Genomic DNA, 27,445 nt, shown 5'->3' on the forward strand with positions numbered 1-27,445 from the left:
GGCATATTCTGCTGTCAAGTGTACATGAAGTTTACATGAATTTCTTCAAATATTTGTTTCTGAGTCTGAATGAAAGTAAAGGCAGGAATTAGCCACCTGTAGCAGCCATAGTAGCAGTTATAGCTAACTGCATAGAGATCTATATATCCAGGGCAGTTTGCTGGCTAACCGAACCACCCACGTATTCATCCATGCACTCAGGTTTGTTCACATGAATGAAGCTGTAAGGAAACTAAAAAAAACAAGTGCAATGAGGGATCATCACTTGTAGTATTACGAGAATGATCGTGAGTCATTTCACTTTGAATGGCCAACTATTTATTTGAGCTTGAGTACAGGAGAGGAGATAAAACAACTGAAAAAAGAAAAATGAAGAATGGAGGCAGAAGGGTAACAGAGCTGTCAAAAAAGTCGAGGTACAGTAATGCTTTTACCTCCAGAGAAACTCCTGGTGTTCCTCACTGCTCTCCTCTTCTGAAGAGGGAAGAGCATAAACTATTTCTGCAGTTGGACCTGTTGCTGCCAGACTCAGAAAGTCTAGAAGTGTCCACGGATGAGAGTAATCCCAGCTGTGTAACTACTACAGATGGATTTACACTTTAGCTCCACATGGTAAGAAAAATGTGATTACAGCATGCAGCTGTGTGAGGAATTACAGTATGAGAGGCTGCAGCGGTAGACCATGAAAACTGCTTTGGTGTGTATCTTGTCATTTTATCCTTGCAATTTGGAAACTTGCAGACTCAAACCATTTTATTTAATCTACTAATCTACTAGCCGTTGTGCTATCCACAGCCTCAGATGTACAAAAAAGCATAATGCAAGCTTCAGTGTAGTTAGCCATGACGCTGCTACAGGTGGCCAGTTTCTATGTACTTTTGTAATGTATGTAGCCTAAAAATCATGTTTATTTCTAACACAGCAAAAGGTTGACGGAGGTTGCCCAAATAACATCAATATATGCAAGGCCTTGTCATTGTATCCTCCCCCCTAAATTAAAAATAAATAAATACATTTGATCATACTCTGAATAAATACCCCTACATTAACTTCTCTTCAGAGTCTCGAATACATTGGAATATTGCAGGGAGGACTGGTAAAAGTAGAAACAGCCATAATGAGTTGATTGATGAAGGTGCGTATGTGACAGGCAGTTTGAAGAACATAAAACCTCCTAACACGTCACTAAGGTTACTCTCATGTGGAATATCACTCATGTCGTGATGCATCATAAACTACAATCCCCCGCCACTCACTTATGGCTGCGGCATCAGTCTCCAAATCATATAGAAACTCCATACGAGTGGTGTTTGTTTTAAAGATTCATTTTAAAAACTACTGATAATTTGTCTCCAAGCAAAACCCACTCCCAACACCATCACTCAGCTTCAGTAATCATGGTGTCTGTCTGAGGGTTTTAATTAGATGGCGGTTAACCACCTAACCACTAGCTGCGCTGCTGTCATATCACCGCTTGAGGGGTGAAAAAAAATCAATACGTCACAGCCACAGTTGATAGTGATTTCTCCAGTTCTGCCTTTGTCCATTTCTCTCCTTAATTATTATTTTTTTGTTCGTTCTAGTCTTCATTTTGAGGATGGTTTAACAGAAAGAATTCCTTGTGTCTTTTATCTGTGTTCATCTGCAAGACTCCAGTATTTATATCTCTGTCTCACTGCTCACCCTTTCTCTTGCAGTGAGACTCCATGACAGCATTTCAGAGGAAGGCTTTCATTACCTAGTCTTTGACCTGTGAGTATATTCTGTACACACACACACTGTGACATTTTATCCATGTGCGTGACTGCGGTTTGTTTGTGTATGCTAACAACTTCTCTCTCTGGCCTCGCTGTCTCTCACTGTCTCTTTCTTTCTTCCTTTTTTTTTTTTCTCCCCCCTCTTTCTACATCCCTTTCTTTTCCTTCTTTCCGCCCTTTCCCTCTGCCTCCCAGGGTGACAGGAGGAGAGCTTTTTGAAGATATTGTAGCCAGGGAGTACTACAGTGAGGCTGATGCCAGGTAAGTACCTCCATATGTAGCTGAAACATACATGTACACACACTCTTCTGCAAACATACTGCATAATCCCATTTAATACATGAAACCTCATCCTCATTCTGGGAGCATAAACACACTCAGTGGTGAATATTGGTTTGTTCATATTTTTGTCAGCAAATGCACCACTTCTGCCAACAAGTGCATCAGTATACTTGTCTATCTTCTGTCTTTTTGGCCATCCTGGTACATTTCACATGCGTCACTTCTCTATCCTCGCTCTACATTTACAGAGTGCTGAAAACAATTAGTTGATTACTCAATCAGTCAATTGGCAGCCCATTAATTACCAACAATTTTGAGAATCAGTTGATCGATCGTGTTGGTTATATTCAAAATGCTGGTTCTGCCCTTCTCACTTGTGAAGATTTGCTGCTTTTCTCTGTTTTTTTATTTGAAATTGAATGTCTGTCTTTTAAGATTTATGTTCATTCGACAAAAGAAGCAATATGAAGATCTCACCTTGGCCTCTGTGAAAATGTATCGGGCGTTTTTCACTATTTCCTGACATTTTCTTGACATTGTGACATTTAAGCTCTCTCTCCTTCCTTGCTGCTTCCTTCTTTCTCGAGCTCCCGTTCTTTCTTTTTTTTTTTTTCCCTGTGGCTGTGTGGTGTGCAGCTTATGGAGTCTGTTGTACAATTGGATTAAGGGTCTTTGTCTGTTCACGCACACTGGGGGGCTTTAGAAACACAGAAACCCCTACACACACACACACACACACAGACACACAGAAACCAAGCCACTTGGATTAAGGCTCAGCCACACTTTCTCTAGCTGACCTTTAACCCATTAGCCTTTCCAGAGACGTGACATGAGCATGAGCCTCAAACAGTGGGATCGTGGAGCCTGACACCACAGTGTGCAGGACATTAATAAGGTGGTTGGGTACTGGCTTGTAGGAAATTTTTACAAGACCCATCGTGAGCCAACACACTCACCAGGCTAGTGTGAAAACATGCTTACCAGCCAGAATTGAGAAATAATGGCAATGGTATTAGTGGCAGCTGAATTGACGCCCCCATTATTAAAATTGCTACTGGGACAGAGATTTATTGACTGTGTGGTGTATGCCTCCCACACAAGTTCCTCAGTATTGATTGTTTAAACTACAGTGCCTGTATTATGCTTTTGAAAAAGAATAGCTATTGTTATAGTAAATGTTTGCTATGCAACTTATAATAAAATTCAACATCCACTGGCTTTGGATGGAGGGGATAATATTTTACTTCTCTGTTTTTACTTTTAGGCTGATTTTCACCATTAATCTACTGATTATTTTCTCCATATATTTTTTTTTTGAGCCATGAAATGTAAGAAAAAAATGCCAATAATAATTTAAAGATGTCCAAAGTAATGTCTTCATATTGCTTTTTTCCAACCAACAGTTCAAACCCAAATATATTTAAAAACCGGATAAAAGCAGCAAATCCTCACAATTAAGAAGCTGTAACAAGGTGCTGTTTAAGCCATTCTCCAAGCAAACATTTCACATGAATAATCAATTAGAATGGTTCATCCAATTAAGTTGTTTCAGCTCTACATTTTGTAATTTAAAGGTTTATTTTTTACCCACTCTACACACACACACACACTCACACACAAAAGTTGTCTGAAGCAGCATTTGGTTAGACCAACCTTTCAACGACCTGTAAAATGTGACCAATAGACAGTTCTAGTTGCATAGTATTAATCATTTTGTGAACAAGAGTGATGTCAGTTCTTCCTTAACAATAATACCTACTAAATGTTGTAATGAAATGCATCAGTTTTGTAACCAGATCATGCACAAATTATGTTATGTGTACCTGATGTTTTTTTGTAATCAAAGGGTAGCGACTGACTCGTCTTTCTTTCCGTTTGTCCCCTTTTCTCTCTCTCTCTCTCTCTCCATAGTCATTGCATTAGTCAGATCTTGGAGAGTGTCAATCATATCCACCAGCATGATATTGTGCACAGAGACCTCAAGGTGAGTGGCTGCCCGTTGCCGTGACAACCACACACTCACACACCTCTGCTCGTGGCCATGGCAACACACAGATGGCTCTCGGTTGCTCCAGCTCTCTCTCTCTCTCTCTCTCTCTCTCTCTCTCTCTCTCTCTCTCTCTCTCTCTCTCTCTCTCTCTCTCTCTCTCTCTCTCTCTCTCTCTCTCTCTCTCTCTCTCTCTCTCTCTCTCTCTCTCTCTCTCTCTCTCTCTCTCTCTCTCTCTCTCTCTCTCTCTCTCTCTCTCTCTCTCTCTCTCTCTCTCTGCATTTCTGCTTCTATCCCTTTTTATTTTTCCCCCGTGTCCCTCTTCCATCCACTGTTTTACCCTCTATTCCTCTATCTGTTTTCACATCTGTCCGCTTGTCTGTCCTTGACGTGTGTGTGTACATGACCACACATGCGTGGATGCTCATGTCGAGCACAGAGATGGTGAGTCATGATCACGTGGAAGAGTTCGTCTCTCACCTATGGCAAGGAAAAAACAAGGACTCGACCAACACATATGCGCATGTACACACACGCGGACACACAGTTTCGTGCTGTTGTGAAGGTGGTCTATTATGAGAGAGGAGGTGAAGGCATAGATGAACCTCGGTAGTTGCCAGGACAACCCTTGTGACATCACACCACCCATGGAAAGGGGGGGGGGGGGCTTGACTCGTCCCCAAATTGCTAATAGGCTCAAATGCAAAGAGTAGAGGAAGAGGACGTCTCTGCTACAGCCAGTTTTCCACTTAACCTAGTTTAAGGTGATGATAATAATCCTGATAGGGTGGACAATAATGATACGTATTAAATCGTACCTTTTGATGCAGAGACTTTAACGTGTTGGAAAAAAACAATCTCAAGGGACGTCTCAGACATGTGTGGGTGGCTTTTGTATGTGTATGTGTGCGCTCGGTGCCGGAGAATAACGCTATTACCTCCAGCGCTGCCTGTCTGATTTGTTGGCCTTTTATCCTGAGTGGGCTTTTACTGCGGCCCTTTATGTCTTACTGCCCAAACAACGGCCATTTAGAACGCTGCCACACACACTGCCTCTTGCTAAGTACACTTTCCATTTAGCATGCAGTCTGCAGCGCTGCCTAAATGACTCCCGAGTGGTTTCTATGGCTACGAACCCATGCCCATATAAGGCTTGGTGGAGATTCTCGACCGCCGATCCTCTCTCTAGTTCTCCCGTCTCTCCATCACTTTCTCACACCTTTACCCCACCCCCACACAAGCCGCGTCGAATACGTCAAATATAAATATTTCTGAGAAAGAGCTTTACTGAAGAGCGCCTGTCACTATCTGTCTCTCACTGTCTTGATCTCTTGTCCTACATTCTGCTTTACCGTGTGTGTGTGTGTCTCTCTCTCTCTCTCAGCCTGAGAACCTGTTATTGGCCAGTAAGATGAAGGGAGCTGCAGTGAAGCTGGCAGACTTTGGCCTTGCTATTGAAGTGCAGGGAGAGCAGCAGGCTTGGTTTGGTAAGAAAACACAAACAGTGACACGCACATATTAAAGGCATGCTGTGCAGGATTTGTCAGTCAGTGTTTGTAAACCAACATTGAAAGTTGAAAGCACACACTACATCCTGTCCGCTGTTGCCTCTCTGCTCTCTGTGTGTGTGTGTGTGTGTGTGTGTGTGTGTGTAGCTCAACCCTGCCCTCGGTCACACAGACAGAGAGCAGAGGAGAGAGACAGACACAGCAATGTACTGGCTGTTGTTGGCTGGTGGTGACACACCCACTGCCCAAAGGTTGATGCCCAGAAACATAATAATTAATATAGAATAATAAAAAAATACAGGCAGAGGGCAGGGTCCACCACCACACGCTCCCAGTGGGTGATAAGTGATGATTGAGATGGGTCATTTTTGTTTTTTTAGAGAAATTCTGCATAGTAGGTATGCCTTTTAAACATGTTCGACCATTACGTGCATCTGTTTTTTATCTAGGTGTTTAGCACTGGATAGTTTTTACACTTGAGCATATGAATTACGTCTGAATTGGTTTCTCTTTCATATGTCTGTAAAGATGTTGAGTACTGAATAGTTTCTACTCTTAAAGCATGTGAATCACTGCTGAATAGACCGTCTCTCAAATAGGAATACCCGGATACTCATTTTCACGCCCACTTGGAAAGCCAAAGAATATTGGAGAATATTTGTGTGCGCATTGCATAAACTATTCCATATAAAGGGCCTTGTGCTTGCAGATTTCTGTTCCAACCGATCAAGAGCACACATGAATCGACCAATCAGCTGTCTGAAGACTGAGATCAGTTGATTAAATGAGTCAAGCCTGGTGTGCTCCTGCATGGTTGGAATGAAAAACCTGTAGCTACATTGCCCTTTATGGAATAGTTTGGACATGCCTGGTGTAGGACTAGCTATGGTAGCTGCAAAAAATGCAAAAAGCCCTCCTTGGAGCCAGTGTTTGGTTTGCCTATTTCTGGCTACTGTAGAAAAATGGCAGTGCAATATGGAGGGGTCTGTGGAAGAGGATCTGCTACCTATGTAGATGTAGGGTGCATTCTAAGCTAACGAAAAAACAGCAATTCTTATTTTCAGGTGATTATACACTAAATAAAACATACTCATAAATATTATATTCCTTTTCTGCCAAGTCCGTCCTGCCAGATGTCACTAAATTCTGCACACTGCACCTTTAAGAGGTTCACGGACACATTCCAGTTCATGCTTAGGTCATTGTGTCTTGGCAAACAGTCGAGTGGCGAATATTTGGCTGGCTTTCCAGCGGGGACGAGATGATTAATGGGCATTTGCTTGTGACTCTACACTGTCATAATCTGGTGTTGCATTGGAGACAAACAGGTCACTATCGTCCGAACCATTCACATAACCGCACAGAAATAGACCTCATCAGAAATGAAATAAAAGACTCTTGTTAATTGTGTCGTGGTTTTTCTGTCTGGCAGGATTTGCGGGTACCCCTGGCTATCTTTCCCCTGAGGTCCTAAGGAAGGACCCCTATGGCAAACCTGTGGATATTTGGGCTTGTGGTGAGTCTTAAGCCTCACCATTGTGCAATTAACCTGTTTCAGTCAGCATCTTACTCTACATTGGTGGGAAAACAAACACGAGATTCTGTCTATTGGTCTTCAGTCAAATGAACCAGTTCAACAGGTTGATTCGAAAACCTCCAACCTATAGCAGAGTCAAAACTAACAGTGTTAAAATAACCTGGGTATTACAAGTAATATCCTGACCTCCAGCTGACCCCGTGTTTGTGAATGTTTGTTGTTTTTGTTATTGTTCCATTATCATGCATTTGATTTTTTTATTATATTCTTCTCTCTATGTATTACTTGTCACTGTGTGAATGTTTAATTTTAAAGAACATTTAGTTTGCGTGGAGTGAAATGTGTCATATAGATAAAATAGCTTTGCCTTGTCTAATTTGAATGGAAATGAATGTGCCTTATTGTAACATTATCTCTCTCTGGTCCTCCTTTTTCCACTTGTTTTCTGTCAGGCGTTATTCTCTATATATTGTTAGTTGGATATCCTCCATTCTGGGATGAAGATCAACACAAACTCTATCAGCAGATCAAAGCTGGGGCATACGATGTAAGTGTGTGTGTGTGTGAGTCTGACCTACATGTTTTCGAGGACACATTTTAGACTGAACACTGAAGGCACAAATGTCATGTCCCTAATTGGTAAAAAGCTGACTTTTGGGTCAGTGGTTTAAGTTAGGGTTAGTATTAGGAGAGTAGTGGTTAGTGTTGGTGTAAGTCTCCAAAAAAAACATTGTAAGTCTGTGCAATGTCCCCAAAAGTGACCTAAATAAACCTGTGTGTATGTGAGGTGTATATTTGTGAAGGGTGCACTGCAGGGTTTTGCTAAGCAGTTTTTGAATGTTTAATAGTGTCCAATTGAGAGCTGGTCCAAAGCTATTGATCCTATCAGAGCCTCCCTGACGCATTGCAGAGGGGTGTGTGTGTGTGTGTGTGTGTAAGTGTGTGTGTGTGTGAGAGAGAGAGAGAGAGAGAGGGAGAGAGAGACAGAATCAGAGAAGGGGTATCCTTTCTCAGTCTGTGGTAATCAAGTCCTGTTGCAGTTTCCAGAGAGGAGGAAAGTCTCAGACAACCTGTTTGTAGTGAATATATTCATAAGAAAAAAATGTTTAAAGACCAGACGCAGAAGCATCTGTTAAGCCCCCCCAAAATCTACAGTTTTGTTTTCATATCAGTCCAAAGTTGAGAAATTAACTAAATACCTGGTGCCCATATGGTGTGGATTAGCCAGAATCATGCAGATGCAGACTTCTAACAAGTCCTTCAGGAAGATGCCTGTCCATGTCATCCATGTTATCCAAGTAGGGTTGAATTGAGGGCAGCTGGACCTGCTTGAAAATACTTGAAGTATCTGTGTAATATCTTTCAAGTATCTTCAACCAGGTCTGGTTGCCCTTAATGAAACCCTCCTTGGATAGTGCTTCAGGACTTGTTTCTCCCTCTTTTCTTCAGTTCCCCTCCCCAGAGTGGGACACAGTGACTCCTGAGGCAAAGAACCTGATTAACCAGATGTTGACTATCAACCCAGCCAAGAGAATCACTGCCGAACAGGCTCTCAAACACCCATGGGTCTGCGTAAGTATTCAATTAAATTGCAACATTATCAAAGAAGGTGCTGATACAGTAGGTGTGAATAAGTAGTCGCTCAATAATATAATTAACAGCCATAATACTGCACAAGTAAATTCATGCACACGCTGATACTTTTTAATATGTATAATTCTGATTTTGTCTTCCCACAGCATCGTTCTACAGTGGCATCCATGATGCACAGACAGGAGACTGTCGAGTGTCTCCGCAAGTTCAATGCTCGCCGAAAACTCAAGGTACTTTTGATTTATCACCTTTCTATATGTTGATCCTTCTCAATTTATCACCGCTTCCCCTTTTGTTATTGTCCAGAATATTGCTACTTATTTTGTTGTGGCTTCCTTTCACTATGAAGCAATTATTCTCCCTGCTTATCCTTAGCCCTCCATCTTTCTGAACGTGCATGTGCAGTTCTTTGGTCTACTAAAAATGGGAGTGCGATATGTTACTTTAATGTGAGCTTTATTCTTTGGTATCTTAGTTATCAGCTGCCCTAATCTGTCATATACAGAACACTGCCATTTTGGTGAGCGACTGAACCATTTGAAAACATAAATCACATACACTGAAGCTCTGCATGTAGTTTAAAAACAGATTAAGTGTCATGTATTAAGCTTTGTAATGTATGTTTCTGTTAAGAGTTGTCTATTGAACGTTAGATTGTTTTGGTACTATAGCAAAAAACTATGAAAAACTATTAAGTACCAAAAGCTGGCATCAGATATCTCATCAATGATGCGTTTATTTTTTGATCAGAGAGTTTCTGATGTAATCAAAAATGTGTCCATTTTGGACTGTTTTATTCATCCAAAGGTTTTAATATGGTTGCTTAACTTCATCTAACTTTAGTTTATTGAAAAAAATGGTTTTATAGAAAAGCATTTTAATATAAGTAAAGTATAAAAATGCAGTGTTACAGTATTTGCAACCGTATTGAAAAATCTCAAATGATGCACAGCTCTAGTTGCTGTAGTTTGCATTCACAGCCTTACATAAAGACTAATGAAGTATCAGCTGTTCTGTTTTGTCACACCATTTAAATTCATTTGCGTAGAATAATACATTATGGGACTTGGAGATGTGAAGATTTACAGTTAATTATGCATCTGTCCAATAAAACAACATGCTGAGCTTTTTAATCATTATATACTGTGTGAGTAAGAACAAAGGAACGTTCAGCCTTGACTGAATTTGGCTGTTAAACACAACAGCACTATGGTGAAGGAACCACTGTTAAAATATAAGAAAGATAAAAATTTTAGTGTCCCATTAGAAATGAATATAGAGCGGTGAGCCCAGAAGAAATACTGAAATCCTGTTGAATAAAACAATTCTCCCAGCACTCATTATACCTCCCTCACTTTTCTCTCCTCCTTCCTCTCCTCCTCCAGGGAGCCATTCTCACCACCATGCTGGTGTCCAGAAACTTCTCAGGTGGGTGTGCCCTTCACCCTCACCCTCCCACGCAGCACATGCAGAGGGAGAGGAGGAAGGAGAGCGGATAGAGTCCTCTGCACCTCTTTTAACCCCCTCATCACACACACACACACACGCACCCACTCATCTTCAAAATGTTTTTGTGTGTGCGCAGGAGTTTGCTTGCTTACAACATTAAAACTGATATGAAACATAAAGCTCCTTCAAGTCATGGTAGAAATAATGTATTGATAATGAGCGCACTGATGTGTGAGCAGCCTTAAATGTGATATTCTGTCATTTACTGTTCCAGACTATATGTGGGCGTCAGTTTTTGTCCTTGTCAATGCTAATATATTTCTCCCTGTGTGTTTGTGTGTGTATGTATGAGTTTGTTTGTGTGTGTGTGTGTGTGTGTGTGTGTGTCCTTCTTTTCTGCTGCCCGTGGAGCATTTGCATGTTTTGAGAGAGGGAAGCCTAGTCTTTAATGAGATTTTTTATGTTGGGGGCAAGTGTGGTGTTATAAAAACAGGTGACTGCTAAGATACTGTGTATTTTTTTAATCTCAGCCTGCTGAGAGTGACTTGTTTTCGTTGAAGCCTTGTTCCCAGCCTCTAAGTAATTGGTCAGTCGATGGTTAATGATTTCAACCCTAGGCCTAGGAAACCACAGGGGTGCACATCTTTGCTTTTAGGCCATTTCTATCAAACTGTGAGATATATCTGGACTGGAGCCAGCACACTCTGTAGCTTCCTAGGCCCACGGTTGAACAGCGTGAGATAGACCTGAATAATTTGTATAGCCCCTCCCAACTGTAGCATTTCTGTCCAATAGTGGGCCGGCAGCATACCAACTCTGCTGCTGCCGCCTCCTCCACGGCCTCACTGGCTCAGGAAGGTACGTCCCAGAGACACGCCCATCCACTTCCTCTCTACACACACAGCTATTTCTTTGGTTCATAGTACAGGGTGGGCCCTCATTACCACACCCAAACACCTGCATGCAGCCTCTTCCAGCATTTTAATCAATATTCACACACATACACACACACACACACACACACATGCATACATGCTCACACAAGTTTTCTTAATTTAGGCTCTTATGAACATGTGCTGTCTTCGCTGTTATGCGAAGGCATTAGATTATATGGACACAGTTGTCATCAGCATCACTTAATGGTAATCAATTCATTTAACTTGCACTCCAAAGTGCTTTTCACATTCATACCTCGCCACCACTCAGCGGTGACCTTGTAACTCCATTTCATTTCCCAAATTAGTTACAGCGTCACTTCTAGCAAGCTCCATCCTGACCTCCAGCTGACCCCATACACCCTTGTGCTCTCTCTGTGCGAATGGACACAGGGCGGAGTGGGGCAGGGGATGAGGAGGGGCATGTATCCTGGGGGCGGGAACTGACACTGCAGGGGGCCGGCAAGAGTTGGGTTGGCGTGCTGCCATCGTCAGACCTGGGGTTTGGTGGGAGGTTGGGGAAAGGCGGACGTTGAGGAGTGGGAGAGGTTCAGAATGAGACGGAGGATGGGAGTGCTGCCTTCGGTCGTGTTACTGGAGCCAACTGTTGAAACAATCACGATTGTGCAGCCTTCCTAATGAATCCCACGAGGTTAAAGGCATCCCTCGTCTCATCTCCCCCCTCCTGAGGTCTGTTTTAGTACTTTTCAAAAAAAAAAATCATCTTTGCCTCCCCAAAGGAATGCCACAGGCCAACGTGGCAGTGAACCTTTCACCATGTGCGTAAGATACAAAGCGACATATTCATCACGTAATGGAGTGGCGAATGTGTTTGTTTTGAAAGTACTAAAATCAGGCCGTGCTCACGTCCTGCCGGGTGGTGGTGGGTGGTGACGGTCGGCGATTCCGAAGGTGGCTCCATGGATGTATACATAGAAATAGACAGTGTAGAGCAGACGTGGTTCTTCGTCACCTTTTCAGACAGGAGAATCTTGTTTGCTCTACAGTGTAAATTAATCTCTGTAATAAGTAACTAAGATCTAGGTAGAATTTAGGTAGAATAAAGGTAAAATGTAGTTTAAAAAAAAAGGGAACATACCCCGGTGGAAGGTGTTACTCCTGTTATGTGTGATTGGTGCGCTGAGATTCGGGGTGTCTGTGGTGGTTTGATTGTCAGCTAGAGCCCTCCGATTGCGGGCTTCTTCACTGAGACTGGACCAAGTTGCCGGTTTTGTAAGTTTTTGTAAAAATATCATGTGTGACATCATCGCTCCAGACTGGACTGACCAGCCTTCATCCTTTTTGATAATTGTCCAGCTGTTTTGTCATTTTTAAAGCTTTAAGTCCTCTGATGATGTCACTCATCACTGTAAAAAAAAAAAAAAAAAATCCTGGCATTTTATACTGTAAATGCTTCCTTGCACCTTGTTTAGTATAAGATAATGGCTGAAGCAAGGCTTGGCAGATTGCTCATGATGGTTCCTTTTTAATGACATTATAGCAAAATGTGAGAGAAATGTGCGTTTGAAGCATTTCTGTATGTTTTTTTTTTTTTAAAATAGGTATTTGCCTTGCTGCCTTTCGCATGTGGGTGTCCTGTGTGGTTATATCTTTTTATAAAATGTTCTCAGGCAGTGCACCTTCACATGCTCTCTAATCCATCTTTCTCTTCATCACTAAGCTGGTATTTCTTGAATGGTGCAGCCGTCTTACCGCGGGTCATCTTGACTTATCTTATTGGTGATCATTTTCTTGAGCAAGAGGGAAGGGATGTATTTAGAGAGCATGTGAACGTGGTGGTCCCATGCTGTCACTATTGGCACACTGATTGACTGTCTGGTACAAGTGAAGAGCAGATGTTTGCGCTCTCAACAATCAGCTCTCTTTTTTTTTCCCCCCTGGTTGGGGAAGGAAATTTTTTTCTTTATTTTTTTTTTCTCTTTTGGATGCTGCATGGCCAGGCCTAGCTTAGATACTGCATATTGATGCAACAGCCAAGATTATTGAGCATGAGTTGTCACTTGATATTGTTTGCTGCCTTTAAACGCTGTGCCCCTTATCTCCACTCTGTTGTATTGAAATACTAAGCCCTCTCTCTCAACCTTCCCCTCTCTCCCCCTCTCCCCTCTCCCATTTCTTATTGGAAGGTAAGAAACACAAGATACGATTTTTGGAACCTCTGTGTCTGTGTGTGTGTGTTTTTGTGTCAGTAGAAAGAAAAGGGGGGAAAAAAGAGAAAAAAGGAAACGACAGACAGTTGAGAGCTTTAGACTGAGTAGAAAAGTGACCGGGGTCCTTAAAGGAAATCAATGATTTACATTAACGTAGATCATTGCCATCAGTCCTGGAGGAAGTTTCAGTCTGACCATCACTCTCTTTTTAGATCTGCTGGGGTCTTCCAGACAGGAAATGGATTGAGGAAGTTTACTTTGCTCTCAGGTTTCTGTTTTTATCCCCAGGTGGCAATGAATGGGTTATGATCTGAATGGGTTTTGCAGAGTGTAGCAAACTGTACAGCCAAGGGGGAAGAAAAAAATGCCCAAGAAATCCATTAAATGCATGTTATTCTCTCTGGCAACATCTAAGCTTACGTTGCCATAGTGAGTCAGGATTTGGGATTTCGTAGATCTGAAGAATTGTAGATCTGGATTTTTGCTATATTTGCAGGGTTTTTTTTTTTTTTTTTAAATAAAAGCTGATAAAGAACTGGGTGGATTGGCATGGATGCTCTTATCAAATGATACTCATTTCTCTGCCTGTTTCTCTCCCTTTCTATCGTCTTTTATATTTTATTTTATTTTTTTACAGCATGCAAAAGTTTACTCAACAAGAAGTCAGATTCCGCTAAGGTAAGGTCCTCTCGTCATGGCTCTCCTATATTGTGTCCTCTCTCCTCTGTTAGCTGACCCCCTTTTTCCTGCCTTCTGTTCTTTTTCTGTTCCTCTCACTGTCTTCTCTTTCCTGTAGCTCACTTTCTCCTCCTCGTATTATGTTGAGCAATATCTTTTTCATTCAGTAATTAGAGTTCTGTTTTTTGGCTAAAATGTCCTCCTCATTTCTGTGGAGGTGTTATGTTTTATCTTTCCAGGGTTTCTCAATCATTTGTGGCGTGTTTATAGAACCCCAGATTCCTGTAGTCCTCATTCACAAGTTTGAGACTGTTTTAGTTGCTTTCCTAGTTTTATTCACATCCCTTTTATAACTATCAGTCCCTCCTTTCATTCTCTCACTCTTTTCTTAACTGTTTTTTTTTCTTCACCTTTATAGTCAAGCTCAGTCAGAGTTTTGCTGTTCTCTTTTCCGAGCAGTCTCCATCATTCTCTGCTGCTATTAAGCATCTCTCCCCCCTCTCTCTTCCTGCCTCCTGCCTCCCTCTCTTTCTCCTCTGCCCCAGGGGTCTCTCTGTGCAGTTAAGTGGCGGAGGCATAGAGAGTTAGTGAGGCAGTAAAAAGGATGATCTAGAGGCCATTCTGTGGCACTCACCCTCTCATTTGCCCTGTTAGCTCTCAACAGCCTGGGAGCCTCGGCACAACATTAGCCCCATTCCCTAAAAGGCGTATATATTTCTAATGCATCTATGTGAGTATGTGTGCGTGTGTGTTGTGTACCGTATGTGTTGACTCTGAGTGTCTGCATTCTCGTCCCAGCCTTCTACCAACAACAGTAAGAACAGTATAGTGAGCGCCATCAATGCCCTGAAAGACACCAACATGGCAACCAACGCCCAGATGGTACAGTAGGCCGCCGCAGTGTCGGTTCCCGCCTCTTAACCGCCCCCCCCCCCCCCCCCCCCTCTCGGCCCCCCAGTAGTTGCATAGTAGCCCGTTTTGCCTCATCCTCCATCGTCATAGTCGTTGCTTGTCATCCTTCATCCGCCGTCCAGGAGGTGTTGCACCGTAACATTCCCTGTCCCAGCAGTACCCATCCTCCATTTTACCCCACAAGGTACACATGTGGTCCTCAATTTTAAATCAAGCATATGAAACGCTCATTTGGAAATAATTAAAAATGCTCATCCTTAATATTGAATCTCAGGATGCACATGTGCACCTTGTTTAGTTTTCTAAGGAGCATGAGCTTCTCTTTATGATTATATGCCTCTTAAATGGCAGCACAGAGAACTGTAGAGTCCTGGTTCAGCTACCTATAATGATCTCTGTACATAATCCCTCCCTCCTGTGCTTAACCAGCTACCCTTTAACCTTCTCTCTAAAGTAAACGCCACCCTGCAACCATCTATCCTAACATCTTACTTTGTCATCCAAGTTTTTTTTTTAGTTTTTTTTTTTTAAAGCTCATTCAACCATCTTTCTCACCCTAACCTGATTATTTTGCTGTCATTAACCCCCTTACCATACTGCCAAACTTGACTGTTGTGTTGTCATCCAGTAGTGGCACGTTGTGATTTTAACACGCTTTAATAGCATGCATTACATATTTCATCTTGTAGTGGTTTGGTTACGTAATGCACAGTCTGGTGTGATGAGGAAGTGCTTCTCAACTGTCGATTTGAGACCCCAAAAGTAGGCCATGGCTAGGGTTGGGGGAGTGTTTTTTTCAATAGATTTTCAAACATGCAAAATCACATTTAAAATATAGAAAGATCTGTGTTTTCTATCAGATAATAGTTTGTTGAACAAAAACTTAACAAAGTAACTAATTTTGTTTTTAATTGGTTTCTAATCTATTTCGATAAAGTAACATTTTAAGCAAATCAAAACAAAAATTCACTGTTTTACGCTTCTCAAATGTGACTTTGCTAGTTTTCTTCACTTTCTGAAAAATTGGTACCTTTTTTGAGTTATGGACTGTTTGTGAAACTAAACTTGGGGAAATTTGGAAGCTGGGAAATGATTATGAGCATTTTTCACGCTTTCCTGACATTTTATTGATCAAACAATGAAGCCGTTCATTTAGAGAATAAACTGCAGATTTAATCGATAATTAACATAATCATCTCCCAGCCCTAACCGTAGCTGCTCTTGACAGATTAGGAGAGAAATTAACCATTAGTGAGGAAATGTTCTGTTGGGTCACGACCCCATGGCTGAGGTGACGTGTGAGGTTCAGTGGAAAAGCCAGTTGAAAGGCACTGGTCCACGATTACGATGTGTCCGACTGACTTTTGTGTTGTGTGTCGCAGGAATCTCAGAGCACAGTGGTGCACAACCCTCCCGATGGAGTCAAGGTAAGATGCGGGGTGTGTTATGTCTGTCTGAAAGGCGGCGTGTTACCCAGCTGCTCCGCTTTCAGGCCTCTCAGACTTCACGCCGGCTTCGTTAATTTCAGTGTCTCTCTCTCTTCATCCCTCTGCGCTCCAGGGATCAACGGAGAGCAACGCCACCAATGATGAGGAGGAAATGAAAGGTAGGAAAGGTACTCAAGTGTTTTACCCTCTTTTTTTCCTGTTCTTATCCGCTCTCACTTTCTCTGTCTCCCATCTAGAGAAGTGTGCGTTTTTTGATTGTAGTGACTGGCAGGTGTGCTGAGATACTACACGTGTCTGTCACGCTCTTGACCCGTGTGCCTGTTGTGTGTGTGTGTGTATGTATTTTAACGTGTGTCTGGCTGCGTTTTGTGTGTGTGTGTGTTCTAGCGGACAGTTCAGCGCTGAGTCAGAGCAGCGCCACAGAGGAGATGCCCCCACTTCTGCCCTCACCTCAAAGTTCACCTGCCAGTAAGTTTATCCATGGCAACCAGAAGCTATACGGTCGCCCCTGGCAAGGACCTAACACCCCCAACCCACCCACCCACCCACCCCTTTCTCCCACCCTGGCTTTTTTGTAGTCACCAGCAATGACGTCTTACATCTTTAAGCTCCCTCACTCTGATCCACCAAGCTTTTTTTGAGGGTTCCCACTGGTTTTTGAATTTGTGGAATATTGACTTTTGTTTGTTTTTAATTTTATATTCTGGGAAAATCAGACAATTAAGTTAATTGGGAAAGTCAGGGAACATTGTAGAATTTGATTTATTTCAAATATAATTTTAGTTTATTACAAATTTGGTCTTATTTTCTTAGTTCTGGCAATTTGTCCTTCTCACCAATTTAATTTCTAAAATGCAGCGTTGGTAGAAAGAAGAGCAAATAGACAACTTTTTAAACAAACTTCCAGGTTGGAAAACAAAAAGAGGGTGTTGATGCGATTCGGTGCAAATTTTGAGAAAAATGTAAAAAGTGTTGGTTTAGTTGTTAAGTGTCCAATCGTTGTATTTGGGTACAAACATAGTTGTTAATTTGCAGAACACCCTGGTACATTAAATTCTTAACAATTGTTTCCATTTTAGTGTTTGTGTGTCAGACTAGATATTAGCATATTACATAAAACTGTGTAGTGACTCAGTTTCTCACCTACTACCAAATTTGCCTTTGATAGAAAGAATGAATAGAAGCTACTTTTTAGGAAATTTGTAGGAAACTAAAAAGACCTGTAAAATAAAATACATACTGGAGTTATGTTTTTACAGTGTTCCAATAACTAACATAAATGTTTAGGATAATCTGGTTTAGTAGTTCATAAGGCTTTCTCATTTCAGGGAATCTGCAATTAAGACTCCCAATCCAATCAAAAACAAATTTGAAATCTTCTGAAAAGCCACTTCACTGTATGAATCACTGTATCAGGGAAACACTAACTTTCATGACAACTGGGAAATATAACTGTATTTATAATGATCCTGTCTCTAGCCAACACCCGATCCGCTTTGTAAGCATCAGCATCAGTCCTGATCGATCCAGCAGATCAATGAATCATTTGTTTATATCCCGTTTAAACTTCTGTATCTTGCTCTTCCGAATTTTGCCGTGGCATGTCGTCCTAACCAATCAGTTAAAACTACAAAAAATAAGACCCAAGCTGTGATAAGCCAGAATTACCCTTTTAACAGAGGGAGCATTAGTAGGATGCATTTTACAAGTTCTCTTACACACTGATTGCAGACAGTCATTTCCTGCTGCGTACATCTATTATACAGTATACTGTCTGCTCGCTTCTGAAGAGCAAGACCTATCAACAGCTTCACCAGCTGACTTTCACTCAGATCAAACTTTATATGAAAAAAAAAAAAAAAAACCCACACAGTGAGGACTAATCTTTTAGGCCACAAACACTCTGTGACCCAATTGTGTAAACTCATGAAAAAGTCGTGGAATTTTTTTCATCAGGGCCACTGTGGGAACCCTGAAATGTGTGTGTGTGTGTGTGTGTGTGTGCGTGTGCGTGCGTGTGTTTGTGTGTGTGTTCTTGGAGATCACTGCATCTATCCCCCTCGTCCTCCTAATGTGACAACTCCAGCTGGAGGAAGCCTTGCTTACCTTGCAGCTGTGTGTCCTAAACTGGCCTCCCAGTCTGACGTTACTGGAACCATGCACACCATCCAGCATCATGTTTCTCTTTGTCCTCCTCATCATTTTCTCCTCCGCTCTCTCTATTATTGTCCATTGTGTTATTTCATCTTCTCTGTAATGTATTATCCATTTCTCTCTAATACAACATTCTTCTCATCTCCTGAGAAATCATCCTCCCCTTCTATACTTTCATCTTCTTGTCTCTTGTCCTTGTCTCACTCCTCTCGTCAGACACACCTGCACCAAAAAAACCAACAAAAAAACCTCTCCACCTCTTTTCCTCTCTACTCCTTTCCTGTGCCCTATTTCTTCCCTTCACCCCTTCCTTCCTTCCTAAACATGCTAAGTTTCCTCACAGGCATAACATGAGCTAATAACAAACAGTGGCTTTGATCCTTTCCACTGGGTGCTGCAGTTCATCAGAGGATGCTTTGTGAATGTATATGAGCATTAAGAGTAGAGTAGATGTGAGCAGAGCAGGCAGTTAAGTGACTTCCACATCACACAGCATCACGATCAGAGCTGCACTGATCTTGCTTCCAGCTGCCATCCTGTCCTCACGTCACCCATCTGCATGTCTTTCATAAAACTGCAGTGTTGTTTACTTCCTATTACACTGCGCACTAACCCTCATCGCATTTGTCGTGTTCAGTTTTTTTTTTTTTTTTTAACTGCATGACGTTTGGGGTTGATCACATGTACATTTCTATCATCCTGTCTGTTGTCCATCCACACATGTATGTGTGTGTGTGTGTTTGTCTGTTGACCATTCGTTGTGTGTTTCAGTTCCACCGCATGACGTAAAGCGCATGGCATGGAACAGCACAGGCAACAGCTCCTGCCCCGACTCTGAGCTCTCACAGTCCTCCATGCCTGCCGCTCCACTAGGGAGCAACACTGTCGCTGCTAAAAGCAACACTAAGCAGAGTAAGAACACATCTGCACTAACTGACCTCAGCTTTCCCTGCCGTCTACTCACCAGCTGCTGCACATTAATACCTCGCATCCCTGAAATGGCAGTTTTCTCAGGAATGAGGAAAACGGGCTGTAAAATAGTCATAACATCGTAACAAGTTTTTTAGTCAGGTGTTAACAGTCTTTATTTGAGATACTTTCTTAAGTTTCAAGTAGAACTGCCACGATCAGTTAATCAGCAGGAAATGAATCAGCAACTATTTTGATGATTGATTCAGCAGCAGTAAAAAAATTGTGCTGCAGCTTCTCAAATATGATGATTTCATGTTTGTCTTTGTCAAACATGAAAATAAGTGGAAAATCTTTGGACTGTTGTTCAGACAAAACAAGGCATCTGAAGACGTCATCTTGTAAATCTGGGAAATTAGAGAACGGCCATTTTCCACTGACATTCCACAGACTAAACGATTAATCGACAAAATAACCAGTAATAATGAAATAATGCACCTTTTTATGTTTCAAGATTTAAAAGCATCTTGAAATGACCCTGATCACCCTGCATGTATCACTAACCAATAACTGTTGGTTTGACACATTGTCAGGTCTGGAAATGTTTCTGAAACCAGATTTCAGGACTAATCACCTGGTCAAGTGACTTGTTAAAGGATAAGGCCAGTGTTTAAAACCAGCAATGTGATGTCAATCTTTTTTTTTTTTTTAACAAGGCTTACAAAGATATAGTTGAGTTTTTAAGAAAGGGATTGTCATTTTTAGCAAACTCAAACAGGAGTAAATAGTGCATTTGTGAGGGACTATTTTCAGCCACAGATTAATGCATGTTTGACACTCTAGTGAGTATTTACTGCTGCAGAAAATATGGGATTGACTCAAAATAAACTCTCTGTAATGGAGGAGACTATCAAACAGTGTGGCTCAGTTATGTGTTTTAATGGTTTTTAGACAACAGTGGAGCTCGTTAGCAACAGAGGAACACGCTGCAGTGTATTTGGATTTGGATGCACAGGCTTGTTAGTGGGATAAATTCATTGATGTTTTAGTCTTTTCATGAAAAATGACAACAAGAAAAATCTGAAGTATCACCAGACTTTTCCTTTGTAGGAAGGCAGAGTTATTATATGTAGCACTGAAACATTTTATTTTGGCTTCTTTGTTTGTTTGTTTTTAATTGTGTGAGTTGTGTGAAGGAATATTGCAAGACATAAATGCAACACAATGTAAGTATATATTGTCATAAAAATCATAACCTAGTGAACAAACCTCGCTTATTATGGAGGTAGGTCAGTTGTCATGGAGATGCTAAGAAGTGGTTATGACAGGAAATCGCAGTTGAAAGCTTCAGAAAAAGCTAGTAAGTGGGCCTTTTAGTTTATTTATGTGAAACTGAGCTCATGGTGTTTATAAGCATAACTGATTGTGTGGTTTTGGTGGCAGTGTGTGATCACGCAGTAGAGAGCGTTCAGTCAGTTTGTGTGTCGCACAGAAGGTGATGAGCAGAGCGACAGACAGTGGCGAGGTGGAACAGCTTCGGGCCGAGTGTTGACGTTAAAGACGAGTGTTTAAGTCTAGACGCAGACGAAGAGAGCCTGAAGGAAGGCAGGAGCTGAAGTGATGAGAGGAAATGTCATCAAGAGAAACCAGCACATAGTTAATTGTTTCTCACCTTCTGACCAGCTACTCGTTCTGCTTATTATTTACCATCTGTTTGTCTCTTTGTCTCTCGTTCTCTCTGTAGCTCGTAAACAGGAGATCATCAAGATAACCGAGCAACTGATTGAAGCAATCAACAATGGAGATTTCGATGCCTACACGTGAGTACAGCTACATATGTGTGATGAAAACAGTGGAATTCTTTGCTTTTTGCTTGATGTGAAGAGAATTGATTTGAATTGTCTCTGTTTTTGCTCATACACTGTTTCCCTGCTCTAATGTCTTTACTCCCTCTCTTGCTGCTTTTCCACCTGCTTTTCTTTCTCGTTGCTCTTCCTCAGGAGGATTTGTGATCCTGGACTCACCTCTTTTGAACCAGAGGCCCTGGGGAACCTGGTGGAGGGCATGGACTTTCACAAGTTCTACTTTGAAAACTGTGAGTCTTCACCTGAACATTAATTTAAATCTGCTTAGAATATAGGACAGCAGACACCAGAAGGTGTAAATGTGTATTTCTTTTTGGCTGAGAGCATCTGAATGTCCCAGCGTAGTTAAATCCACGTTATTTTGTATTTTATAAAATGTCAGAAAGTCAGCAATAGTTCTTAATTATTCTCATCATAAATTAGCGAATCTTTTGACTTTCCTTGAAAAATAGCATAGATTGTTAATCATCAACATTGTTGTTGATCAAGTAATCAATGAATCAAGTGTTTTCAGCTGCTACTTTTTTCAGTCATGTGAGTGTTTCAAATTTTAGTATTTGGATAGACCTGCAATAATGAGTCAATTAATCAATTTGTTCATTGAAAGAAAATTAATCTGCAGCTATTTGGATAATCAATGGATTGTTTCAGTCATATTTCAAGCGAAAAGCCAAATGTTCTTCGGTTAAGCTTTTCTAATGTGACAACTTGTCACATTTGACAGCAAATTTAATATCTTAATGTTTTATACTGTTTGTGAGACAAAACAAGCAAATTAAAGACATCATCATCGACTCCGAGACATTGTTAATGCCAATTTTTTGGGCCACCATTAAGATTGAATCGACTCTATGATTAAACACACAAATCAATAATTCAAATAATCTTTAGTCACAACACTGCAGCTTTCAAAATACACACAGATTGTAGTTGTAGCTTCATGCGTCTCTCATTTGTCTCAAGCATCCACAACATTAAATACTGTTATCAGCTCAGACTGGTGTTTGTCCTGTGTGGTATTTAAGGATGATTGTGAACACTTAGTTTCTGTCTCTTTATTCATCGGTCCAGTGCTGAGTAAGAACAGCAAGCCTGTGCACACCACCCTGCTCAACCCTCACGTTCACCTGATCGGCGAGGATGCGGCGTGCATCGCCTACATCCGACTCACACAGTTTGTGGACTCCACGGGCCGCCCTCGTTCCAGCCAATCAGAGGAGACCAGGGTGTGGCATCGCCGCGATGGAAAGTGGCTCAACGTTCACTTCCACTGCTCAGGAGCTCCTGCTGCACCACTACAGTGATCAGGTATTCAGCTCACACACACACACAGATACAGTTTCAGACAACTGGAACAAAACAAGGATCAGACCTGAGACTCTGGGAGGAATCTGCTGGAAAAAAAGAAAAAACACTTTGACTGCACCAATTTTCAGCTGCATTGTGTAATTTTCTACAAGTAAAACCCCTCTGCCATCAGATGACTTTACAACATGCTTTAATCACATAACATTAAGGAACACAAGTAAAGATTTTAGTGGATTTGACATCGTCTGAAGTGCAGTTTAAGGTTGAAATGTTAAAGCTGCAATTTTGACCAATAAATAAGACGTACAGATACTACTGAAGAGTGTTTTTCTTAACTAATCATATGGATCAATATAAGCCTGTTTTACTTCCCTGTTTAGAAATATTACTGATAGTTACTGATTGATTGATTGATTGATTACTGTACTCCAATCAGTTTCTGTTTAATGTCTAGCCTTCTGATTCTGGTTTATTAAAACTCAACTGTGTCATTTTTTCCATTGTTTCTGTTGGTAAAAATAACATTTTCCTCACTAAGTGAACAGCAGAGACATTTCTAAAAAAGTAGTTAAGATGAAGGCAGAAACAGAACGATAAGATGATGAAACCATTGAGTCAAATGATCTCAACTAAGCAAATGAAGTGAACACTGCTGCAGCTGTGGTGATGATCCCTCTTAACACAGAAAAACTTTGTTAGTGCAACCGATGTTGGTCAAAGTTTAACCAGCAGATCTGTCATCTCAGTACTGCGGTGGATGTTTATTCACTTCCAGTAATGACTCTGCAGTTTGTTTTTACGGTGGAGTTTCCATGTCTTGTCTTGTCTGAAGACTGAAAGAACAGTTAACTTTTTAAGCAAAAGTGAAAATCTTCTGCTTCCAGCTTCACAAATGTAATCATCTATTTGTCTTTATCATATTTAACATTACATTTAATGTGTTTTTGACTGCAAATTGGCAACATCACTATGGCCTCTGACAAATTGTGAATGCCTTTTTTTAACATTTGGCTTGACTAAATTATTAATTGGTGAATTAAGGAAATAATCAGCAGATTAATCTAAAATTAAAATATTAATTAGTTGCAGCCCTAATATCATTTAATTCCCAGATCTCACATTTAACTTTGAGAGTACAAAGTTATTTTTAGCGATAGAAGTTAAATTGAAATCATCCTTTAAACTGCACTCGGTTAATTCCAGCCGCGGTAACCACTCGTTTATCTGCCAAAAACTAATATGTGCGTCCTCTTCTCCCCGCAGTGGTCCTGAGCCTCCAGTCTACTGGAGTGTGTGTTTTGGGGGGCAGTTTTTTTCAGCGAGCGTGTTTAAGAGGCACGTCCTCTGCGTGGATTGGCTAGTGCCAGGAGCCCGGACGGGCGAGATCGCATCCCTCTCCACGATACCAACCAATCCTGTCCCTCCTTTGACCTGCTGGGGGCCGGCCGAACACAAGACACCGCCCCCATGGGATGATGCATGCATCTGGCGCCTGATTGGAGGGCGCGTCTTTGCCCTCTATCCCTCCCCTGGCAGCCATCTTTTTTCTGCCCGCGCAAGATGAGACGTCCTGGGGGAGGAGAGGATTTAACAGTTGAACTTGTGACAGTTTATGAGTATGAGTTATGAATATACTGTGTAAATTATGACTAGATGTACCAGAAACCACCAAAACCCAACCAAGCATTTATATTCACTATCTAATAAGGGAGGAACAAAGACGAGTGTGAAGTTAGCAGCTGAGATTTTTGGACACATTTTGGCATTCTAGGGATTAACCGGGTAGAAGGTGTTGTTGCTTGTTACCCGGACGTTGATGTAAAAGATGTAGGGAGATTTTATTTCCCCCGTCAGAATTGTTAGAGGGAAAACAAAAATCAAGTGGGGGCTCAGTCAGAGAACTTGAAGACGAGAGAAACCTGATATCAAAAACATGAAGCACCAAAGTGTAGAACTTTAGGCTTTTTATGTGTTTTGTGTTTTTGTTTGTGTGCTTGTTTTCCAAGAGAATGGAAATGATGTTGTTTGGGGAGGGTGGGAGCGGGGGGGGGGGTCTGATTTGATGCGTTTTTGTTGTGTTTTTAGCGTCCTGTTCCCTTTGCGTTCCTGTGAATAACCGGAGCCTTTTTTTTTCTGTTTTGTTTTGTTTTGTTGTCTGACTGACCCTATATTTGAGGCTCCTTTTTAAAGCAGCTGAGTTTTTAAAAGAGGGATTTTATTGTGCAAGTTTAAAGCTATCTGCGCGTGTTAACACGTTCTGTTGTGTCTGTATGCAGTGGAGGGAGTGAGCGAGCCGGGAAAGGCGTCTGCGTTTTGCATGTTTGCCCGCCGCCACTCCCTCATTCGTCCTTCCCCTCCCTCCCCTTTTCTCTCTTTAACCATTTCCCCTTAACCTACCTTCCCGCTCCTTTTCTCCGCTTTCTGCAAGGGCCTGGTTTGTTTATAATCACTGTGTAAATACAGTGTATGTATAGATATATGTAGAAAAGTGTATTATATGTACATGTATCTAAGAGACACTCATCCTGTGCACCTGGCGTGGGAACCACCCCATGACCTCTTGTGACCCCGATCTAATATAGGAGCAACATTTTCCAACACCTGTTTCGTTTGCCTCCTTAAAATACTTCCTTAAAATATCGGTAGCTCTTGATCACTGAAAAATATAAGACAAAAAATATGAATACACACTCGTGTAGGCTGCCAGCTCTAGTCCCATGGCCGTAAGACTGTTGTTGTTTTTTTTGAAGACGGGGAATAAAAAGAAATAACAGGTTGAAGATAGTTTGACCCCCCCTCTGCCCACCAACTTTTTAAATATGAAGACCTTCATCATAGTGTCCTTAAAAATCCTGATCCCACAATGCTGTGAGCCGTCTCTTCATATCATATGCACACACACACACACGCCTGGTGGTGTGTTTTAGGCTTTGTAACATATCTGCACCACTGCTGTGTGACCACGGCGCCACCCTCGCTGTGCTGCTTAATTGTCTCCATCCATCCGCGACAGTCGTATCTTAAACCCCGGTTACCCCCCCTCCCATGTTCCCCACGAGTTCTTGCTCTTGAGATGTTTATTTGTACCTCTCTCTGTTGTTTCTCTGTTTCCCGTGTTACTGGTTTAAGTTTTATTTGTTGTCGTCGCTGTTGCTGTTAACTTGTCGTTTGGTAATATGCCGATCTGCCAAGCTGGAGTTCTGCACTCTCCCTCGCACATAGGAATATTTAAAAAAAAAAACAACAGAAGAATAAGAAACAAAAAAGGGAAAAGAGGGAGTAAGACAACACAAAATTACAGATTGAATGATCATGGATTGATCAGGACTAAATTATTTATAAATGTAATCTACCCTTGGTGGTTTTAAATCGTGCCTGCTCAGTTGACAGGAGTTTTGAAAGCCAGAGAGGATGAGTTGGTGTGGGTGTGCAGGTTTCTGTGACCTACACTGTTGAACCAGAGCGGGAGACCTAGTTATATGCATGTTTCAGTTACGCATTTCTACCATGTACCTACCTGAATAAGGATGGAGCTAGTGTTAATATATGATATTTGCATCTTTTGAAATAAAAATTTCCTCCATCCAGAATGTTGAATAGGTGACATGAAAAATATTTTAAAAAACGCAAAATTAAAAAAAAAAAAAAAAAAAAAAAAATTAATTTAAAAAAAAAAAATGGATTCAGGAGCCGTAGCTTGGTATGAGGCCCTCGATGTTACCGTTTTTTCCCTGCGTTGTAATGATATAATATTGGGCTGCGCTTTCTCCCCCAGCCTTCACATGGATGCTGGAGTTTTTTTGCATGATCATGATGTACAATGAAATACAACCATGAATTGACGACTATCAAGTGTTTGTCTGAGTGTTAGTTGGTCTTCATCATAGCTTTGTTATTCTTCAAACTTGGATCTTGAAAGTATTTAATAAAAATACTATTTCAGCACTGGTTTTCCTCTCTTGACTCATTTATTTTTGTCACCATCTCTCTGTGTTAAATATAGTTTTTTGTCATTTTGGAAACATTTTGTCTCTTTGCCAATAATTACCTAATTGGAATGGCATCTACTCCCTTGAAATATGCTCCATCCATTCCCGGAACTAACGACTTGCCAAAACCGCTTTTTGTTTACCCAAGGTGCTTTTAACACCAGTTTCTGGACTGATGGGTCTTCACATTTGTCAGCTGCTGCATACCTGCTGTCTGGGAGAAATTGTATCCCCAAAACAACTTCCAGGGGATACATAACAAACCTGTTTTTTGGCCTGATCACTCTGCTTTTTCAGATTTTGAGACTCTTTTAATCAGCAGCAGTCTCAACCTGAAATCACCAAATTTGGAGGGAATAGAGATGCAGCACACGTTACTGATTATATAACACTGCAACATTCATTAGTCATGCTGAATATGTGCTCATGTAGACTCATATCCGATTATAGGAAAGGAAACTAGCGTGTCTTCAATGACATTTGACATAAAGATGCTGGTTTTCATTTGAGCCGAGTGAAATAAACCGGCTCTGGATCCTCCCACAATGAAACCACAACATGTTTCTGTGGTTGGCCCGATGCTCTGAACACCTTCCGGCGTCACAGCTGGCAAAATATTTGCCCTCCATACTTGTCTGTCATCACATAACAAATTAGGTTAAACTAAATAAATAAATAACCCTGCGTAGCCTTCAGGCCATTAAAGGCACACTATACAGGATTTTCCAAAAAGAAAAAAATAAAGCAATGTACAATCCTTCCTTAATCATCACTTGAAGGTTGTGGTAGTGTATGTCTGCTCTTTGTCTATATTCTTATTTAGCTGTTTCATGATGCTTTTGGGCAGTGAGTGTGTTGCCCCCAGCCAGGGTGTGAGGTCATGACTCACAGTATAGCAACAAGGTTATATCACTGTCTGTCTCCTCTGTCTCTATGTCCTGGATGGATGTATAAAGAACTGCA

General features: G+C 41.3%; 1 protein-coding gene across 10 annotated transcripts in view; it reads left to right on the forward strand.

Moving 5' to 3' along the window:
• Positions 1–26,441, forward strand: part of LOC128381050 (calcium/calmodulin-dependent protein kinase type II subunit gamma-like) — a 39,183-nt gene extending 12,742 nt beyond the window's left edge. The window contains exons 4-23 of one of the 10 annotated variants that reach the window (XM_053340989.1): positions 1,698–1,752; positions 1,953–2,018; positions 3,951–4,023; positions 5,411–5,513; positions 6,967–7,050; positions 7,524–7,618; positions 8,521–8,643; positions 8,811–8,894; positions 10,050–10,092; positions 10,909–10,971; positions 13,857–13,897; positions 14,696–14,779; positions 16,192–16,236; positions 16,370–16,424; positions 16,645–16,725; positions 19,183–19,323; positions 21,065–21,140; positions 21,321–21,415; positions 22,257–22,493; positions 23,757–26,441. In XM_053340989.1, the coding sequence (XP_053196964.1) occupies positions 1,698–1,752; positions 1,953–2,018; positions 3,951–4,023; positions 5,411–5,513; positions 6,967–7,050; positions 7,524–7,618; positions 8,521–8,643; positions 8,811–8,894; positions 10,050–10,092; positions 10,909–10,971; positions 13,857–13,897; positions 14,696–14,779; positions 16,192–16,236; positions 16,370–16,424; positions 16,645–16,725; positions 19,183–19,323; positions 21,065–21,140; positions 21,321–21,415; positions 22,257–22,489 (1,640 nt within the window). In that variant the 3' untranslated portion in view covers positions 22,490–22,493; positions 23,757–26,441. The remainder of the gene's footprint in view (positions 1–1,697; positions 1,753–1,952; positions 2,019–3,950; positions 4,024–5,410; positions 5,514–6,966; positions 7,051–7,523; positions 7,619–8,520; positions 8,644–8,810; positions 8,895–10,049; positions 10,093–10,908; positions 10,972–13,856; positions 13,898–14,695; positions 14,780–16,191; positions 16,237–16,369; positions 16,425–16,644; positions 16,726–19,182; positions 19,324–21,064; positions 21,141–21,320; positions 21,416–22,256; positions 22,494–23,756) is intronic. The other 9 variants (XM_053340990.1, XM_053340993.1, XM_053340994.1 and 6 more) reach the window with 9 other exon arrangements.
• The last annotated feature ends 1,004 nt before the right edge of the window (positions 26,442–27,445 follow it).

The sequence above is a fragment of the Scomber japonicus genome, chromosome 20, assembly GCF_027409825.1.
Source record: "Scomber japonicus isolate fScoJap1 chromosome 20, fScoJap1.pri, whole genome shotgun sequence".
NCBI lineage: Eukaryota > Metazoa > Chordata > Actinopteri > Scombriformes > Scombridae > Scomber > Scomber japonicus.